The sequence below is a fragment of the Cherax quadricarinatus genome, chromosome 93 (assembly GCF_038502225.1).
Source record: "Cherax quadricarinatus isolate ZL_2023a chromosome 93, ASM3850222v1, whole genome shotgun sequence".
Classification (NCBI taxonomy): domain Eukaryota; kingdom Metazoa; phylum Arthropoda; class Malacostraca; order Decapoda; family Parastacidae; genus Cherax; species Cherax quadricarinatus.
The window spans coordinates 7,135,926-7,158,285 of record NC_091384.1 but is presented as its reverse complement, the minus strand read 5'-3'; the positions used below and the strand labels follow the sequence as shown (position 1 = coordinate 7,158,285).

The window sequence follows — 22,360 nt, the reverse complement described above, 5'->3', positions numbered from 1 at the left end:
CATAGCTTTAAGATGTATGATAAAGCTCATGGAGCAGGGAGAGAGTGGACCTAGTAGCGACTAACGAAGAGGCGGGACAGGAGCTGTGACTCGACCCCTGCAATCACAAATAGGTGAGTACACACACACACACACACACACACACACACACACACACACACACACACACACAAACACACGTCAATGAAATCGTTTAATTTTTTCACGACTCATAAATTTACTATCTTCCTGTGGAGCGCTAAACCCGTCATATAACTCTCATGAATTATAGAAGGCATTCAGTTTTAATGCAAGGCAGAAGCTGAGTGTCTCCAATGCCTTGGATAAAGAGACCTTCAGCAGGATAAACAATATCTATCCCGGCAGGAGCAGCTGGCAGCAAGATAGGTCAGGTGAGCGGGTGTATAGCGCTCCTGCTCCTGCTTCAGGCGGCTCCTCAAGGTGTTGAACATTACGTGAACACACTTGGTCACACCTGGGTCACTGCTTCACCTTCCTATGTGTTCTTCCTGGCGCCCTACAGCACCAGAGGTGAGTGTTCTGTTTGTGCACTGTATTATCGGTGCACATGATTTATCATGTATGTGCACATGTTCTATCATGTCAGTTCACATGCTCTGCCAGTGCACAGGCGTCATGTTAGTGAACGTGCATCATGTTAGTGCACATTCTGTCGTAGAGGTCTGAGTTGAGCTCAGACCTCTACGACAATATTGCCATCAAAGATTTGTTAACTTATCCCATGACTTAAGGAAAGATCCTGGACAAGGTAGATTATAGGGTAAAAATAACACAGAAGACAGGGGAACTGACGCGCCCCTTAGGGAAGCGTGTTGCACGTTGTCCCTTATGGGCATTGCGTCTCTGATCTTTCTGGAACTGTGTTTACTGTGTATTCTTGACTGTGATGGATACCACCTCCGTCTTGCTGGGCCCTTTGACGACTGTATCAGCCAGTCGACACACAGGTATGGCCCCATGGTAAGAACTGTTGCTTGTCTGGGATACACTGTGATCCCATCATGGTGGGTAGATCCATTGTGAAAGAGAGAAGGAAGTCTGCTGTCTCACAAATAGAAAATACATCACACACTGCCCATACATCACACACTGCCCATACATCACACATTACCCATACATCACACACTGCCCATACGTCACACATTACCCATACATCACACACTGCCCATACGTCACACACTGCCCATACGTCACACATTGCCCATACGTCACACACTGCCCATACGTCACACATTACCCATACGTCACACACTGCCCATACGTCACACATTGCCCATACATCACACACTGCCCATACATCACACATTACCCATACATCACACACTGCCCATACGTCACACATTACCCATACGTCACACACTGCCCATACATCACACACTGCCCATACGTCACACACTGCCCATACGTCACACACACTGCCCATACGTCACACACTGCCCATACGTCACACATTACCCATACATCACACACTGCCCATACGTCACACACTGCCCATACGTCACACATTGCCCATACATCACACACTGCCCATACATCACACATTACCCATACATCACACACTGCCCATACGTCACACACTGCCCATACATCACACATTGCCCATACATCACACACTGCCCATACATCACACATTACCCATACATCACACACTGCCCATACATCACACACTGCCCATACATCACACACTGCCCATACATCACACACTGCCCATACATCACACACTGCCCATACATCACACACTGCTCATACATCACACACTGCCCATACATCACACACTGCCCATACATCACACACTGCCCATACATCACACACTGCCCATACATCACACACTGCCCATACATCACACACTGCTCATACATCACACACTGCCCATACATCACACACTGCCCATACATCACACACTGCTCATACATCACACACTGCCCATACATCACACACTGCTCATACATCACACACTGCCCATATAAATTCAAACACCTAAATTATTGGTAATGCTTAAAGTTCCTCGAATTATATTCCTTGGAACACAGGCGATAAAGATACAACACAATTTACACCTGTAAAACCATGGACGGACCTGTCCCAAATCTGTACACTGACATTATTCCTTACGAAAGGAAGAGGATCGACAGACGGAGTTAAAGCCTCCAACGCAGAGCAGGAGTGCCATGAGAGAGAACCCAGGAAGTGTTAGAGGCCCAAGACTGTTCAAGAGGGAGACCCTTGTGGGTTTAGCGCTTAGTTTGATTATAATAATGTTCAAGAGGAATCTTCATAAGTTTCTCAAGTTCCTGATCAGCCAGGCTGTGGTGCATACGTTGGTCTGCATGCTGCAAGCACCAACAATCTGGTTAATCAGATAATCACTAAAGAAAAAGGCTCCAGATTACCTTCAGGTTGTAGTTATTTTTGCAGCAGTTGTATTTTCGCAGTTGTATTTTTTTGCAATAGTTGTGCCATTTTTTGTAATATTTTTTGCATATTAAATTAGTTGTAGAATTTGACATTGTTGTATTATGTCTTATTGTATTATTTTATGTGAGAATTTAAGTATTTTTTTAAACAGCTGTTGAATTTATCTTGCCTCAGCAAGTGACGCAGAACATCTGCTGCTGGACCCAGAGCTGCCTACCAACGCTGACGTCTTCCTCCTCCTGCCAGAGTACCTTCATGCAGGTGACTAACCTGTGTGATGGAATATGGCAGTGTAACATACCTAGCATGTGTTCCCACAATGTAACTATCATATAGAATAGTGTAGCAACACTGTGGGTGTTCCCACAATGTAACTATCATATAGAATAGTGTAGCAACACTGTGGGTGTTCCCACAATGTAACTATCATATAGAATAGTGTAGCAACACACTGTGGGTGTTCCCACAATGTAACTATCATATAGAATAGTGTAGCAACACACTGTGGGTGTTCCCACAATGTAACTATCATATAGAATAGTGTAGCAGCACACTGTGGGTGTTCCCACAATGTAACTATCATATAGAATAGTGTAGCAGCACACTGTGGGTGTTCCCACAATGTAACTATCATATAGAATAGTGTAGCAACACACTGTGGGTGTTCCCACAATGTAACTATCATATAGAATAGTGTAGCAACACACTGTGGGTGTTCCCACAATGTAACTATCATATAGAATAGTGTAGCAACACACTGTGGGTGTTCCCACAATGTAACTATCATATAGAATAGTGTAGCAGCACACTGTGGGTGTTCCCACAACGTAACTATCATATAGAATAGTGTAGCAGCACACTGTGGGTGTTCCCACAATGTAACTATCATATAGAATAGTGTAGCAACACACTGTGGGTGTTCCCACAATGTAACTATCATATAGAATAGTGTAGCAGCACACTGTGGGTGTTCCCACAATGTAACTATCATATAGAATAGTGTAGCAGCACACTGTGGGTGTTCCCACAATGTAACTATCATATAGAATAGTGTAGCAACACACTGTGGGTGTTCCCACAATGTAACTATCATATAGAATAGTGTAGCAACACACTGTGGGTGTTCCCACAATGTAACTATCATATAGAATAGTGTAGCAACACACTGTGGGTGTTCCCACAATGTAACTATCATATAGAATAGTGTAGCAACACACTGTGGGTGTTCCCACAATGTAACTATCATATAGAATAGTGTAGCAACATACTGTGGGTGTTCCCAAATTCTATTGCAGGAATCTTACAGGTGTTACAGATGTTGTGGCAGTGTACCGCAGGTGTTCGTACTGTGTGGGCGGCGGCAGGGGCGTGAAGCTAGTGGCTAAGTGGGCTGTGGGCGCCCCCACCCCCACGACTGTGGGCGCCAACACGAGCCTAGCCCACATCTTCGACGACCAGCTGAGGTGGGTGTGTTTGATTTCTTGAATTATGTGTGTGTGTGTGTGTGTGTGTGTGTGTGTGTGTGTGTGTGTGTGTGTGTGTGTGTGTGTTAGCAGTAAGTAGGTACTTGGGTTTAGAGCAGGTCGCTCCTGTCTGTCCCAGCTACTGGACCACTATGACAAGGTCCTGGATGCTCTAGAAGACAAACAAAACGCAGATGTATTATACACAGACTTTGCAAAAGTCTTTGACAAGTGTGACCATGGTGTAATAGCGCACAAAATGTGTGATAAAGGAATAACAGGAAAAGTTGGTAGATGGATCTATAATTTCGTAACAAACAGAACACGGAGAGTAGTCGTCAACAGAGTAAAGTCCGAGGCAGCTACGGTCAAAAGCTCTGTTCCACAAGGCACAGTACTCGCTCCCATCTTGTTCCTCATCCTCATATCTGACAGAGACAAGGATGTCAGCCACAGCACCGTGTCTTCCTTTGCAGATGACACCCGAATTTGCATGACAGTGTCTTCCATTGCAGACACTGCAAGGCTCCAGGCGGACATCAACCAAATCTTTCAGTGGGCTGCAGAAAACAATATGAAGTTCAATAACGAGAAATTTCAATTACTCAGATATAGAAAATTAAAACTATATCAGAGTATAAAACAAATTCCAACCACACAATAGAGCGAAAAACTAATGTAAAAGACCTGGGAGTGATAATGTCAGAGGATCTCACTTTCAAAGACCATAACATTGTATCAATCACAGCTGCTAGAAAAATGACAGGATGGATAATGAGAACCTTCAAAACTAGGGATGCCAAGCCCATGATGACACTCTTCAGGTCACTTGTTCTATCTAGGCTGGAATATTGCTGCACACTAACAGCACCTTTCAAGGCAGGTGAAATTGCTGACCTAGAATGTCGTATCGTCAGATATGAGTATGAGAATAAGGATGGGAGTGAGCGAGTACCGTACCTTGTGGAACAGAGCTCTCCACTGTAATTCTGTTCCACAAGGTACGGTACTCGCTCCCATCCTGTTCCTCATCCTTATATCTGACAGACTGTGTTTTCCTTTGCTGACGTTACTATAGAATGTGTTTCTCTTCTACAGAGACTTTAATGGGCACGTCTTCCAAGCAGTCACCATGGACTTCCCTCCTTTCATCGACTACGACAGGACGCAAGACGCTCCTGGCGGTGTGGTGCGTCCCAAGGACTCTATGGACATCCGTATCCTTCACGAGGCTGCCAGACTCCTCAACTTCTCCTTCGTCCTGAGGGAGCCTGAGGATGGAGTTTGGGGGTAAGACGACCCTGTTGGATTCAATCCTTCAGATGTTTTCCTGCTGTAAATGCACTCTTCATCCAAGGAATAAGAGCGTTTCTCCTCTTCCTTGAATAAAATCTATTATCTCCCATTATCCTGGGGCTCTGGTGGTTAACGCTCTCGCTTCACACGGTGAGGGCCTGGGTTCGATTCCCAGCCAGAGTAGAAACATTGGACGTGTTTCTTTCCACCTGTTGTCTATGTTCCCCATCAGTAAAATGGGTACTTGGGTGCTAGTCGACTGGTGTGGGTCGCATCCTGGGACACTGACCTAAGGAGGCCTGGTCACAGACCGGGCCGCGGGGGCGTTGACCCCCGGGACTCTCTCCAGGTAAACTCTCCAGGTAGTGTTCTTGGACTACTAGTAAGTTAGGGCAGGATAGGCTTAGATGTACATTTTGCTGCCGAAGCCGCTTGTATATTGTGCAGTGTCCCGTACCTCCATTGTCCGTGGTTCGATTCCCGGTATGGGTGGAAATATTAACACGTGTTTCCTTAAGACACCTGTTGTCCATGTTCACCTAGCAGTAAATAGGTACCTAGATGTTAACGACTGGTGTGGGACTCATCCTGGGGACAAAATTAACCTAATTTGCGGGAAATACTCTGCATAACAAGCGGCTTACTATACGGTAGTATGTCACTGATGTCATCTATGGTTTGTATAAGTTACAGAAATAAAGATTATTATTATTACTATAATATCCGTCCTGTGGACGGTAGCACAATATACTCACGAGGCTTAGGCACTAGCACCTAAAATAAGAAATTTTCTCGGAGCTTGTTGCCATACAATAAGTGTCAGGGGCCCGAGACTGTTCAACTGCCTCCCAGCATACATAAGGGGGATTACCAACAGACCCCTGGCAGTCTTCAAGCTGGCACTGGACAAGCACCTAAAGTCGGTTCCTGATCAGCCGGACTGTGACTCGTACGTTGGTTTGCGTGCAGCCAGCAGTAACAGCCTGGTTGATCAGGCTCTGATCCACCAGGAGGCCTGGTCACAGACCGGGCCGCGGGGGCGTTGACCCCCGGAACTCTCTCCAGGTAAACTCCAGGTATCTTACTGGTGTGTGTAGCCACAATACTAGTGTGAGGGCCACACTAGTGTGTGGGGCCACACTAGTGTGTGGGGCCACACTAGTGTGTGGGGCCACACTAGTGTGTGGGGCCACACTAGTGTGTGGGGCCACACTAGTGTGTGAGGCCACACTAGTGTGTGGGACCACACTAGTGTGTGGGGCCACACTTCTGGTGTGTGGGTTACACGTTGGTTTGCGTGCAGCCAGCAGCAACAGCCTGGTTGATCAGGCTCTGATCCACCAGGAGGCCTGGTCACAGACCGGGCCGCGGGGGCGTTGACCCCCGGAACTCTCTCCAGGTGAACTCCAGGTAAAGAGCAGAGTCGTCATGCGAGTCGAGTGTGCCAGTGATGACGGGGTTTGTACTGATCAGTGAGTCAAGTTCACTGTCTTTACTTTCCATTAAAGACATTAGAAGAGTAAATAATTATTATTATTATTATTATTATCATCAAGGGGGAAGCACTAAACCCGGAGGATTATACAGCACCTGGGGGGGAGGATGTGGAAGGCATTCAGGCTTAATTCGGAGAACTGGAGCACAGATCCAATTCCCTAAATCAAGAGCCTCTCACCAAAATCAAGGAACCTTCCTTGAGGAGTAAATAATTATATTATTATTATTATTATCATCAAGGGGGAAGCACTAAACCCGGAGGATTATACAGCACCTGGGGGGGGGGGAGGATGTGGAAGGCATTCAGGCTTAATTCGGAGAACTGGAGCACAGATCCAATTCCCTAAATCAAGAGCCTCTCACCAAAATCAAGGAACCTTCCTTGAGGAGTAAATAATTACTGGTGTATTTGAACATTAAAATGGTATAAAATACCGACAGGTTGTTAGGTAAGACACATATGCAACAGTTAGGTACCTTTATTATGAAACGTTTCGCCTACACAGTAGGCTTCTTCAGTCTCTGATCCACCAGGAGGCCTGGTCACAGACCGGGCCGCGGGGGCGTTGACCCCATCCCGTGTGATGAAATACGAGAGCAAAACATAGCTAGTGTGGCAGCAAATTACATATATTTTCAATTTTGCTAAGTCAGTAAAGAGTTATCTGTTGAACTTAGTTGGTCTTAGGTACCTACTGACCTAGGGTCTCTGGCACTATGATAGGTACCTGCTGGAGAACACGTCGTGGACAGGGACAGTAGGTACCATACAGCGAGGCGAGGCGGACTTTTCCATGATGTTATCGATCACCCTGGAGAGGACTTACGCTGTTGCCTTCACTCGCGCCTACTGCATCGAGCCTATGACCTTCGTTGTGAGGAAACCTGGCCCGCTGCCACAGTGGCAAGCACCCATCAAACCCTTCCACTGTGAGTAACTAACTTCCACACTGTATATAACTCGGACCTTAGCTCAATACTCAGTTCTGACCTCACTTGTGTACTGAATCCTGAGATCAGTGCTCACAGTGATCTCAGTGTTCCACCTGCACCGTCATCCAAACTATGTTCATCAAAATACTTGCATGAAATATTTAAGTCTAAGCCTGGAGAATACTTCGAGAAAATACAAGTCCAGAAATCCTGACGATACATACAAATTCCATCTAGTGTCGAGCCTAAATTATCGTTCAGAAACCAGACATAATTTTTATGTCCAGAGAGTAACAATTATCGTAGTCCACAGTTGACTGCACTGAGATAAGACTGACGATCGTCTCCTACAATATAAGGAATTCGTCAGAAATTGTGGTCACCGAGCTGTGATGCACAAGGTTTGGTAGCCTTTAACAGCTCTTCGTAAAACTGCCCTTGTTAAGTGAACCCCAATGGAAATAGGTCACTTTGTCTGACTTTTTAGGGTTATCCTGGGTTCTCTACACATATGCTGCTATGTATGATAATCTATGTAACTGTATTTGTTATCCTAGGCAATTTACACATATGTTACTATGTATGTTAACTGTACTTATGTGTATCTGTACGTAAATAAACTTAATTACGCTACACCAAAATCTGTTTCCACTAATTTCAGAAGTCAGGAAACAGGACTAGTGTTTACTGACGAGGGTGTTAGATAATGACCCACCGTTGGAGCTTTTGGTCGTCTGACCGAGGCCTTCCGCTGGCATACGGTCAGAGTTATTACCATTTTTTATATGGTATCATATAAACTCAATGTCTGCTTCTCCAAACTAACAACGCCGATCATGTGGTGAAAATTCTACCCCAACTCGAGACACACTATTGCAAGTCTAGACAACTAGCATGAATCTCAGTCAAAACTAGACCTGAAAATAGTCCATGAATAGCACCAGAGACTATTTCCAAAAACTCTAAAACTAATCGGAACAATTTGATGAAAAATGGTTCATAGAACCTACGATTTCATAAATTAGACACATGTACAACACTTGGAAACGCTTCGCCACACAGTGGCTTCATCAGTCCTATACAAAGAACAATAGTGAAGATCAGGAGTTTGAGGTAATCAGTCCCTCAACCTGGAGTCTATGTAATCAGTCCATCACTCTTGAAAAGACTGAGGGACTGATTACCTCAGACTCCTAGTCTGATAGTCACTGCGTGGCGAGATGCTTCCGATGGAACTTATGTCTACTGTAGGGCTCCGATTATACAGCAGGTTAGATTCCAGGCTATTGTAGGGCCTCGCTTATACAGCAGGTTAGGTTCCAGGCTATTGTAGGGCCTCGCTTATACAGCAGGTTAGGTTCCAGGCTATTGTAGGGCCTCGCTTATACAGCAGGTTAGGTTCCAGGCTATTGTAGGGCCTCGCTTATACAGCAGGTTAGGTTCCAGACTATTGTAGGGCCTCGCTTATACAGCAGGTTAGGTTCCAGGCTATTGTAGGGCCTCACTTATACAGCAGGTTAGGTTCCAGGCTATTGTAGGGCCTCGCTTATACAGCAGGTTAGGTTCCAGGCTATTGTAGGGCCTCGCTTATACAGCAGGTTAGGTTCCAGGCTATTGTAGGGCCTCACCTATACAGCAGGTTAGGTTCCAGGCTATTGTAGGGCCTCGCTTATACAGCAGGTTAGGTTCCAGGCTATTGTAGGGCCTCGCTTATACAGCAGGTTAGGTTCCAGGCTATTGTAGGGCCTCGCTTATACAGCAGGTTAGGTTCCAGGCTATTGTAGGGCCTCGCTTATACAGCAGGTTAGGTTCCAGGCTATTGTAGGGCCTCGCTTATACAGCAGGTTAGGTTCCAGGCTATTGTAGGGCCTCACTTATACAGCAGGTTAGGTTCCAGGCTATTGTAGGGCCTCACTTATACAGCAGGTTAGGTTCCAGGCACTTGTAGGGCCTCGCTTATACAGCAGGTTAGGTTCCATGCTGTTGCTGTAAAGTGAAACAGCCTTTTTTTCACTTTCAAATGAATATAAAAGTCTGATAATATGTTTATACTATCGTATATTAGTGTGCAATAGAGCTAAGCCTAAAAAAAATGTATATACAGTATACCCATGACTTACCTTACAATATGTTCGGTGTATTAGCGAAATGTTGTAAAGCGGGACCCTCCTATTCTAGCTTTGTATGTAAATACAAGAGTTCGTTTACCGACCTGGTCTTAGGAACGGCACTCCGTCGGTAAGTGAGGAGAGGCTGTATACTATTGTTGTATGTCGGTATACTATTGTTGTATGTCGGTATACTATTGTTGTATGTCGGTATACTATTGTTGTATTTATGCATACTGTTGATTTATTCTAATAGTGTTGTCGCAGGGACAGTGTGGGTGGTGATGGTGGGTAGTGTTGTGTTGTCTGGACCAGCACTATGGTTCCTTCTCCACGTCTCTGCCTCGTCACACAGCCAGCAGGCAACAGCACCGGAAAGAAGCAGAATCACACTTACGAGAGCTGATATATCTAAGCTGAGCTTTGGTGCTGTGTGCCTGTATATGCTGGCACCCTTCCTGTCAGCCTCGGCACCGCTCTACCCGAGGTAAGTAGTGCCAGTGTCACTCTAAGGTAGGTAGTGACAGTGTCACTCTACCCGAGGTAAGTAGTGTCAGAGGTAGTCTCACCAAGGTAGGTGGTACCAGTATCACTTTCAGGTGAGCAGTGTCAGTGCTACTTTCGCTAGCTTGAGTGCCGGTGTATCAGGTCTGCAGTACAGTGTTGTGTTGTGATCCTTCTAGCAATTAACAAGGAAACAAAATAGATAAAATAACACCTTGTGATTTAATATTAGGTTGGTCAACATCCGTCAGGAAACAAGACAAGTGTTTCCTGACCTGGGTCTGTCATATGATGACCCACCACTGAAGCTTTTAGTCATCTGACCGAAGCCTTCCGCTGGCTTACCCTTCCACCCCATTAAAAATTAATACTGTGATTTTGGGATATATATTATGTACATTATATACATTATGCATAATCAACAGAAACATAGTTGAATCAAGCTTCAGTTTGCACTTTAATATGAATATTAGTTTAGGATTATACAAATTAGATTCAGTTATAATTATGAAATTTGGGAAGAATTTGAGCTATGAGTTAGAAGTCGTTGATCATCCAGCCAGCATCATAATATAATAAACAGTGAATACTCTAGTTTGTTAACAGTGAATACTCTAGTTTGTTAACAGTGAATACTCTAGTTTGTTAACAGTGAATACTCTAGTTTGTTAACAGTGAATACTCTAGTTTGTTAACAGTGAATACTCTAGTTTGTTAACAGTGAATACTCTAGTTTGTTAACAGTGAATACTCTAGTTTGTTAACAGTGAATACTCTAGTTTGTTAACAGTGAATACTCTAGTTTGTTAACAGTGAATACTCTAGTTTGTTAACAGTGAATACTCTAGTTTGTTAACAGTGAATACTCTAGTTTGTTAACAGTGAATACTCTAGTTTGTTAACAGTGAATACTCTAGTTTGTTAACAGTGAATACTCTAGTTTGTTAACAGTGAATACTCTAGTTTGTTAACAGTGAATACTCTAGTTTGTTAACAGTGAATACTCTAGTTTGTTAACAGTGAATACTCTAGTTTGTTAACAGTGAATACTCTAGTTTGTTAACAGTGAATACTCTAGTTTGTTAACAGTGAATACTCTAGTTTGTTAACAGTGAATACTCTAGTTTGTTAACAGTGAATACTCTAGTTTGTTAACAGTGAATACTCTAGTTTGTTAACAGTGAATACTCTAGTTTGTTAACAGTGAATACTCTAGTTTGTTAACAGTGAATACTCTAGTTTGTTAACAGTGAATACTCTAGTTTGTTAACAGTGAATACTCTAGTTTGTTAACAGTGAATACTCTAGTTTGTTAACAGTGAATACTCTAGTTTGTTAACAGTGAATACTCTAGTTTGTTAACAGTGAATACTCTAGTTTGTTAACAGTGAATACTCTAGTTTGTTAACAGTGAATACTCTAGTTTGTTAACAGTGAATACTCTAGTTTGTTAACAGTGAATACTCTAGTTTGTTAACAGTGAATTCATAGTAATGAGGAACCAAGACAGATGGCAGTGTAATGTCAGCCAACTGGCGGGCTGAGAGAGTCTGCTTGGACAGAATGATTACACGAACTATATAAGTAAACAACCCTCCTAGCGTTCTTCTCAACAGTCAGAATGCCACACAGTGGAATTATATAACAGATAATAAAATAATTGTGTCCATTGAGACATAAGCATTAAATCTGGCACAATTGTTGACATGTTGGGAACACATCTTGACTGTGAGCCTTTGCCAGATTTACCTTGGTAAGCTACGGTGGTCACGTGGAGACGTGTAGTAACTGCAGCATCCATTCCAGGCACCTGGCAGAACTTTACTAAAAACACACATACAGCAAAAGAAGACTTGTATTAATACGATGTTTCACATAGATCAGTCTTTATTAAGTACGATAAAGCCTCACATAGGTGGAGCATCACAGCAATAAAGTTAGCGATCACATACTTCAACTGGCAGAACTTTCCACCAGAGGAAAACAAGACAGAATTGTTCAGGTTGGAATAAGAAACACTAGTCAAGTAGTCTGATAAGGAGGATAACCAACTCTTCAATATTAATTGAGAGGCAGTCGTCATCAAGCAACAACTGTCACGTCTGGTTTTGCTCACGCTATATAACCAGAAGCTAACAGTCACATCTTTTGGTATATATTCCATGCTGTCTAGCATAGTCACTCTTAAGATACTGATTCGTATTTGATATCGATGTCATTGTGTTGGCTGTGTCAGTGGCCCAGGAGATGCAGCTAGAAGATGAACCGACGCTAGCTCTTGTAACTGGCAAGAACTAGGCAGATGTCAGCTTACCTGGGACCTGTAAAGGAAACTAACACCACTAGTTTCTCTCTGACAGAATGAGACGCTTCACTGTGTTATTGGCCATGGACCTGGAGTTTACCTGGAGAGAGTTCCGGGGGTCAACGCCCCCGCGGCCCGGTCTGTGACCAGGCCTCCTTAGGTCAGTGTCCCAGGATGCGACCCACACCAGTCGACTAACACCCAGGTACCCATTTTACTGATGGGGAACATAGACAATAGGTGGAAAGAAACACGTCCAATGTTTCTACTCTGGCTGGGAATCGAACCCAGGACCTCACCGTGTGAAGCGAGAGCGTTAACCACCAGGCCAGTGAGAGTTTTACTGCCAGAACTGAGGCATTACTGAAGGTGTCGTCAGCACTGACTTACGTGAAAATGTCATACCACTCAGAGGTTCGTCTTCCTGCGCTACGACACACCCAACACGCACTGATGGTACCCGAAAGAAGCTCTTCGTGAAGAACAATACACACTTCATCCCCCAACAAAGACCCTGCGGGAACAGATGAGGATAATATTCACAAAGATTTTAATAACTGTCACAACGTGACCTCACGTTGTAACGGCAAACAGTTGTGAAAACTGACTGTACTCCATTTTTTTTTTATTTTATTTAAAATACAATACATAGCTTAACATAAAAACCCCTTAAACAAGGGTTGATAAACATTGTATATAAACACATTTTGAAACACAATCTCTCAGAACGTACAATAGCAAATAACAAACACAATATTAACAAACACAAGAGGTTACACAAATATACTAGAAAATATCGCTTGTGACAAAATATAACATTAAGAAAGATCTTAACCCTTTGTACACAAGAACAACAACAAGAACATAACATGTAGGTGACCCCTGTAGCAGGTTCAATAATATAAATAAATCCATAATCCCTTCGGGTATACACTATTTACATAATATTACTGGGACATATTGCCAATGCACAATACAATACAATAAGAAGAATATTATGATAAATATATAAATATATCGGTTACTCACAACCAACACAAATAATCGATAAATGAAAGAACCTACATCACAATCTCATGATAAAACAAAGTACATACTCTTACTCACCTAACCCCCCAGTACATAAGTTCCCTACAGTCACACATACTCGCCTTACCACAAGTCTTACAAGTCAGCCACAAAACTAGAATAGTCATAAGCATTCCGCACTCATCAAAAGGCTATGCACAATATATAATATAGCAATAAAATGCTCGGTACAAACACATAAAACCCAGTTTGCCAGGCCATAGCAGAAAGGTACATCAAGTACTTCAACAAAGAAAGAAGGCAGTAGACTCTGACTTAAAACATCTCTAACACATATAACTGCACCACCACATCCACTCACACAACCACATTTACCTCAACCACTCATTACACAGATACACACAGCAACACAGCTCTTGTGCATACCCAATCCCGGAGACAAGCCCGTTCCATCCCCTGAAATTCAATCTCCCCCCCCCCTTTCACAACGTTAACAATGCTCTCACACTCATACTACGGTACTCTGCTGAAAAAGCCTGGTCCCAGCGACTTCCATATATTTCCCGATTATAACACAACGTTCTATAAATGGTCCCCGCCAACACCCTTTTGCGCACCTCCCAATCCCCGTTCCTTCTCATCGCCCAGGATACAAAAACAAAATCCGCAATTATATACGTGATTGCACGTTGCACAGGCGCCTCGACGCCTCCCACGTCCAAACTTAACGCCCTCAATACTGATATCCCGCCTCCTCCCACTGTCCTCAGAACCTTACCCATCCATTCTCTGATACTCCCCAAATTATCACAAAAATACACTACATGAAACGCCGTCTCCTCATCCCCGCACACCCGACACGCGCCCTCCACCATCAACCCTCTTTCCTTAAGTGCAGCACCCGACGGCAGTATACCATGGAGAAAACGGAAAAATACCTCTCGCACATTTGGACGCACGCACATCAACCGTAATCTCTCCCATATATCCTTCCACGCATACATAGGGTAGATACTCTCAGCCTTCACGACTACCTTCGCCCTTACAACACGCTCTAAAACACCCACTCGAACTTTATTAGGGTCCCGTACATGCAGCAATGCCCGCAACACGTCTTCACACACCTTCATCTCCGACCCTCCCCACCACATTCGCACCTCTTCATGCAAGCCATTCACGCCCCTCCCTGCATGACCCCGCACACGGCGTAACCCCCACTTCAAATAAATACACTTAACTCTTAACCGTAAATCAATCAACCCCAATCCTCCTCTGTTGACCGGTAAAGTAACCACACTCCTACTCAACCATTCACACCCGGAACCCCAAAGAAAATGGAAAACCCTCTTTAACAGCCTCGTAACATCCGGACCTGCTAATGGATATACCGCAGCCACGTGCCAGACTTTACTGTATAACAACACATTCACAACAATCGCACGCTGATGTACTGTCAAATGAGTTGGTCTCAACCCATCCAATCGCCCCACCATTCGATCCACAACAAGTCCAGAATTAACCATCCTCGCCTCTCTCGCACTACTCATATACATTATTCCACACACTTTTATCCTGTCCACCATATTCCAACGTACATTCCTTCCCCAACTCTCTCTTCCCACCCAATCTCCTAAGACCAGTAATTTTGATTTTTCCACATTAACTCTTAACCCGGTAACCCCCGCGAAATTATCAATAACATCTCCAACCGCACGTAAACTCCTCTGCATTCGCACGAGTATTGTCGTGTCATCCACATACCCTATTATTCCCTGCTCTCCACTTCCTACTCCCCAATCCACCTCCATACATGCTTCCACCTTTCTATAGAAAGGGTCTGTTAAACAGGCAAACAACAACTGAGACAGGGGACAACCCTGCCTAATACCCCGACCCATGGATACCCACTCCCCTAACTTCCCATTTACCTGTACACACACTCCCACACCTGTATACAATGACTCTGCCCAATGCACCACCTCCTCCCCAAAACCCTGCCTCCTTAATATGTACCACAATACCTCACGTTCTACACTATCATACGCCGCCTGCCAATCTAACGCTAAGACACCCCCCCCCCTGCTCCCCTCCCGACCCTTCCACAAAATTCTTTATAATACTATGCCCGTCATACATCGTCCTCCCAGACACACCATATTGTCCTCTCGCAACCACTCTATCCACCACACACTTCATCCTATTTCCTAAAATTATAATCAGCACACAGCAATGATATTATCCTGAAGTCCCACACCGTGTCTTGTCTCTTACCTTTTGGCACTAAAACCACAACCGCAGTTCCTCCCTTTTCATCGTATTCATTAGTTCTACTAAGAAGGACTTCAACACATTCCAATGACTCACATAAAACTCGCAGGGCAAGCCATCCAGACCTGGAGCCTTACCTCGTGCCATCCCCTCCAAAGCCCTCCACGCCTCCCCTTCTTCAATATCCCCCCCCCAACGCCATGCGATCACTGCCACTTAGCACACAAGATACATTCTCCCCCAACCTCCCGAAAGCCTCCACATCCACCCCTACACTCAGTAATTTTTTGCCAAACCACCTATCCACATAATCACTCATTGCCTCCGTTGTTCTTAACTCATGTCCCGCCCTATATCCACCTAAGTCCTCATGTACCACCAGCCTATCAATTTCCATAGCCATACGTCACTGCCTCTGTCCCCGTAACACACAGGCCGATGGGCGGTCACCCCACACCGCCTCTTCAATTCCACCCTGCACTCTCACCGCATCAAATCTGTCATTCTGCAAATCTCGAATCCTCCCTTTTAACAACTCGATTTCCTCCATGGGATACTGCCCTGCCTGCACGCCCCTCTCATAACAACTTTGCAACCTACCCTCGAAATACTGCTGCAACCCGTACGTCATCCAACCCTGGTACTTTCCCCATCGCACATAAAACCTCCGGATCCTCTCCTTAGCTACCCCATCCCACCACCCCAGCAAGTCACCCACATCCCTACCCTCTCCCCACAAATTCTCCCACATTGTCCTAAAATCTAACCCCGCCTCCTCCACCCCAAGAAGTCTCACATTTAACTTCCAATACCCTGGATACCTCTTAGGTAAGCTGGCCCAAGTCAAGTCCGTATAAACAGCTCTATGATCCGTGTATACAGCATCCACCATACGCACACACATCACCCGCACACTTCTCGTCACATATAACCTATCGAGCCTGGCCTCGTATCCCTGTCTATGAAACGTATGCTCAACCATTAGGTCCCCACCTCCAATAACATCCCTTAACCCCACGCCCAGCAAAAGATCCCTTAGGCTAACCAAAAAACACCCTGCCCCCCGTGGCTCCACATTCTTTCTACGTACTATACAATTCCAATCGCCGCCCACGATTGTTACTGAGGGAAGAGATCTCAAATAATAAACCAAAACATCATGCACAAATTCATTCTTCACCCGTACATCACGCTCCACTGGCGCATACACACAAACCACTGCCAGTCGCTCACCTCTCCACCATCCATCTACCCGGAGTACCCTACCCTCCTCCCCTCCTTCACATCTAATTACAACAAACGGGCTCGTCTCCCTAATCAGAATCCCAACCCCACCTTTCAAACGGTCCGAATATGCCACAAACACACGATATCCATCCACGTTCAAATCCCGACCCACCTTAAAGTTATGCTCCTGCATGAATACAATATCTATGGCATGACGCCTCAGAAACCCCTGGAGCCACAAACGCTTCACATTCACACACAACCCATTTACATTCACAGTCATACACCTGAAACCTTCTTGAAGGGTTTTACACGCTGCCCTGTAACTCCTTTCATAGACACGTCACCAGCCTTCCTACTTTTCCCACCATGCTTACCACAGTGAGCTCTATTCCCTCCCCGGTCGAACACCTGACCAGACACACCTGTGGCGCCTCCACTCACCACGTCAGCCCACGGTTTCTTCCCCGGTCTCTGCGCTGGGGTCAAGACATCATCGGAATCAGAGTGCGTTGCCGCCCTCTTCTGCCGAACACTCTCTGCATCCATGGTCTGGTCGGGGGATGCCTCACAATGCACCTCCGCCGCCACCTCGACCACGGTCACCATTTCCGTAGAAGTGGCACCTGCAGTCAGCTGGCTGTCTCTCCTCTCGTCCTCACTCTCCTCTGGCCCTACCACCGATTGTACATCATCCCCGGCTCTCTTCGTCTCCAAAAACCTTTCCATCAACTGCTCTAAAGCCACATCCTCTGCTCGTTCTCCTCCACTCAGCTTGGTCTCCCCTTCCACCAAAGCGGAGACTGTAGATCCTACAGGCATTGATGGGCTCGACCCCACCATCGGAAACTCTCTCTCCACCTCCCTGCTCCAAGACGAACTATGGCCCTTTACAGGTGTCCCGCTGGCAGGCCTCGCCTTCGGGTCAGGCCCTCGCTCCGTCCTTCTGTCTGCATCCTGTCGTCGCTGCTGCCTCTCACACTGTGCTGCCATATGGTCATAAGCGCCACATAGCCTGCAAGTCTTGCGCTGCCCTGCATAATACACCATCACTTGCGTCCGGAAGTCATCCAGGATGACAAACGACGGGATGGGATGCCTCAGCGTCATCTTTAGGTTGAACGTACCCTCCGGCCAGCCAGCATACGCCCCATCCACCCAGGTACCTGCCGTTGCCAGATGCACAATACCGTAACATTCAAAAACGTTCCGTATATCTGCCTCGTCAGCTTCGAAAGGCACGTTACGTACCTTCACCCAAGTGTAGTATCACGACACATCAATTAAACGAACTCGTATTGCCGAGCTTACGTCCACACAGCCATCTTGATACTGCTCCACCAGGCGCTCATACACTGCCGTCGATCGTAGCTTAACGAATATTCGGTAAGCCCCGTTGAGCGATACTCCATACAAATCTTGATCAGCAATGCCGTATGTGTCGTGAATAATCAAAGGTAGAAGCACCTGTGTGGACTGAGGCGTAACTACACCCCGCACTAAATCAAAGCACACAGTGTTGACTCGCCTTCTGATAGTCTGCGCCATCTTGTGAAAATCAATCTGGGCAGGAAGGTCTCTCAACCAGGAGTGTGTGCACAGCACAACCTCACGGCAATAAAGCGATGAGGTCAATGGTGACTGTACTCCATTAGTGTTGCTTCTTAGACAGCAGTCACCACAGTAGTCCCGGATTATATTTTGTGTGGCTTGCTATCCGAGCGCTGTATAGCCCCTGTGGTTTAGCGCTTCTTTTTTATTATAATAATTGCTATCCGAGTCTTCCTTCCCCTACTACCACTACTACTACCACTACCACTACTTCCACTTCCTACATTACTTCTACCACTACTTTTCCACTACTTTCTTCCTCTCTTTGTCCCGTCACTGTCACTCTCTCCTATATATATGCACTGGCGCCCTCACCTTCATGTGTTAGTGTGACTTGTAAACAGTCCAAGTCAGATCCAAACGTCACAAGCTTATCTCTCCTATGTGCAGATTATTTGTGTAATAAATCTGCCTCTTATATATTGGTTTACATGTCTGCCAAATTTGGTGCTTTTGTCATAAATTAGGTAAAAGGTCTGCCACCTGATTCACGAGGATGTATCTGTACGAGTGAAGGGAAGCCAGGGTATTAACTCTGCCCTTCCCCTGGGATCTTATCTGTCTGCCTCATATTCCCAGGGGTGGATTTACTATGAAACTAATAAAGCTTAAGCTTCAGGGGCCCTTAATCCCGGAGGGGCCCCATAAATGACTTTAGTCCACATTGCTTATAAATTTTAGGGCCCACTTAACAGTTCAAGCTTCAGGGACCCAAAAATGTAGGTCTGCCACTGCACGTTTCCCAGGGGTTGCATCACCCCTGTGGGTTTGGCTCACCGCCATTAACGTAAGACCGGTTGTCCGTTGCAGATCGTGGAGCAGTCGGATGTGGTGCGGTACATGGTGGTACTTCTGTATCCTGAGTACCACAGTGTACCGTGGTATCCTTATATCTCACCTGACAGTACCAGTCCGCAGCCCTACCCTCGACACCCTGGACCAGCTGGCCTCCAGCAACCTCCAGTGGGGCATGCTCGACACATATGACTCTGGCTACCAGCTCTTTCGCGCCTCTAAGGTACCATCATCAGTCGCTTGCATCTGTGAGTCTTTCACAATACAACTCTTTCAGGCCCTCAAGGTGCCATCATCAGTCACACTTGTTTTAGTACCAATGACTCTGCCTCCCCGCCCTTTCGCGCCTCTAAGGTACCGTCATCAGGTGTTTACATCTCTGTATTAATGTATGATTCATTTAAGTTGCTTAGCTAGTAAATGCTGAGGTCCAGCTCCTGGACCCATTATTTACTTCTGTAATGTCTTGACAAACGTACACTATGGGTATAATGTGACTACCACTCACAGTATGAGTACAGTGGTACTACCGCTCTCAGTATGGGTACAGTAATACCACCACCCATAGTATGGGTTCAGTGATACCACCACCCACAGTATGGGTACAGTGATACCACCGCCCACAGTATGGGTAAAGTGGTACTTTCAACCCACAGTATGGGTACAACAGTACCACCACCCACAGTATGGGTACAATGGTACTACCACCCACAGTATGGGTACAGTGGTACTGCCACCCACAGTACTTGGTGCCTATCGACTACACGAGGGTTTAAAGTCTATCTGTTACACCAGGATCATTAAGACATAACAGACATGCAACACCAGCCAAGAATAATTTAACAATCAATAGGGTACCCGTTGTTAAATCAGCACCTTGGTCCATTGACCAATCACAGACAAGCCAGCCAAAGCTGAAGCAACGTGGTTCACTTGTGCCAAGTGAACTGACAGACTTGTCTGGGCTGCTGGCTGAGCACGTTGCATTCTCTGGCTTCTGCCGTCCTTTGCCAAAGTGTGGTACACTTACTATTACACCTTTGTACGTAGTGTACATACGTTTTATAAATCTGACGAATTATATCTTGTGAAGGAAAATACAAGTCATATGCTATTGTTGAGGTGGTTTGCTCCGCTCTGAAACATGTTTCGAACAGGTCGCGGGCCATACTGTACCCGTGTTCGTAATACCCAGGTGAAGGTGGGAAGGTACTGACCTTTATCATGTGGAGTCAGGTACAGTGTTGTTGCAGGTACCAGTGTACCAGACACTCTTCCACAAGATGCAGTACCACAACATGAAGTCTTCCATGAACAAAGTTCTACAAGGTAACTACGCTTTCATATCGTGGAAGACTTACTTCAGGAACCTCATCGCTCGCTACTACTCAGACAACAACGGCGCCACTCAGGTAAATGTCGGCGTCACTCAGGTAACTGTTGGCGTCATCCAGTAGCTGTACTGTCTTCCCAGTATCTTCACTGCTGTTTGTTTTCAGGTTTATATTGCTAGGGAAGAGTTCTTTCCTGGAGGCTTCGGTTGGGCCTTCCCGAAGGACTCTCCTTACCTGAGTTCCTTCGACCGGGTGTTCCAGCGACTGGTGGAGTCTGGTCTTATTGACAAGTGGATGACCGATCTAATCCAGCTGTCAGCCTCCGAGAACAGGGAGAAGGTGCTACTGGAGGCGGAGGTGGAAGGTGCCGAGGCTTTCACTGTGTTCCACCTGCAGGGGATATTTTTAATCATGCTCGGAGGGTTCCTGCTGGCATTGATGGCCTTCCTGGGGGAGGTGATGCTGGGGTACCTCAGTGTTGAATTGAAGTAGTGGGGGATGGGGAAGCTGTAACAGTCACTCCTAATCTTTTCCACAACGTCTACCCTCCCATTACTACTGTTACTTCCCTATCCATGGCATCGAACACACTCCACCTCACCGCCACCTCCACAACCTCCCCTCCTCTCCCAATCTTTCAAAGAATATATGCACCGAGAGGTATATATCTGTTGGTGTATATACACTGAGAGCTTACCTTAATCCCTATTGTAGGGACTAAAGCATTCTCGTGTAACTGATAGGATTTAAACTCCATTAACCAACCAACCTTTCCTGCTACGAGTCCTGGTCTCAGACCGAGCCGCGGGGGCGTAGACCCCTGAAACCCTCTCCAGGTATACTAGAGGTATACGTCTAGCATTCAAGGTTCACTAACCTATTACATTATTATAATAATCACAACTAAGAGCTAAACCCTAAACTGTACCTCCATCACCACCTCCATCACAACTGTACCTCCATCACCACCTCATATATTGTATCTAAATCTTCACAAAAAATATTAAAAAACTTGTGTCAACAATTTTCTCATAAATCTGAAAATATAATTTTATATTTTCTCTTTAAATATAATATTCAGTAATTTTGGTGCTTATTAATAAAGAAATAAATAGCAAATAAATAAAAAATTATTTTAATATTCCTGACATGGGTTAGTTTATTAGGTTTAAAGCCGATCTACTACACGATTTCCATTAACGCTGCACGTCACGTGTATGCCTCACATTGTGTATACCAAGACGAGTATGAATCTCATACTTGTCTCGGTATACATAATATGTATTCCGAAACGAGTGAAGTGCCCTGGAAGGTAAACATTACCTTGCCCTGAAACGTTTCGCGTACATAGTAGACTTCTTCAGTCGAGTACAGAGTCAGCAGAAACAGTAGACATGTGAAGACGAAGTAATCAGTCCATCAGCCTTAAAGGCGTAGTTTGGAGATGGTCAGTCCCTCAGCCTGGAGGCTGAGGTGGTCGAGGTTTTGGTCAGGTGACCAAAACCTCGAGATGTGGGGCATCAAACAACGAAGACCAGCGTCAGGAAGAACTGA

The 22,360-nt window shown here is 45.3% G+C and overlaps 1 protein-coding gene across 1 annotated transcript in view; it reads left to right on the top strand.

Moving 5' to 3' along the window:
- LOC128703406 (uncharacterized) overlaps positions 1-21,913 on the top strand; it is a 51,796-nt gene extending 29,883 nt beyond the window's left edge. The window contains exons 6-14 of the mRNA XM_070104702.1: positions 352-531; positions 2,611-2,697; positions 3,743-3,899; positions 4,998-5,189; positions 7,417-7,622; positions 10,001-10,220; positions 19,488-19,695; positions 20,726-20,884; positions 20,972-21,913. Of these exons, the coding sequence (XP_069960803.1) occupies positions 352-531; positions 2,611-2,697; positions 3,743-3,899; positions 4,998-5,189; positions 7,417-7,622; positions 10,001-10,220; positions 19,488-19,695; positions 20,726-20,884; positions 20,972-21,298 (1,736 nt within the window). The 3' untranslated portion in view covers positions 21,299-21,913. The remainder of the gene's footprint in view (positions 1-351; positions 532-2,610; positions 2,698-3,742; positions 3,900-4,997; positions 5,190-7,416; positions 7,623-10,000; positions 10,221-19,487; positions 19,696-20,725; positions 20,885-20,971) is intronic.
- Positions 21,914-22,360: the final 447 nt, after the last annotated feature.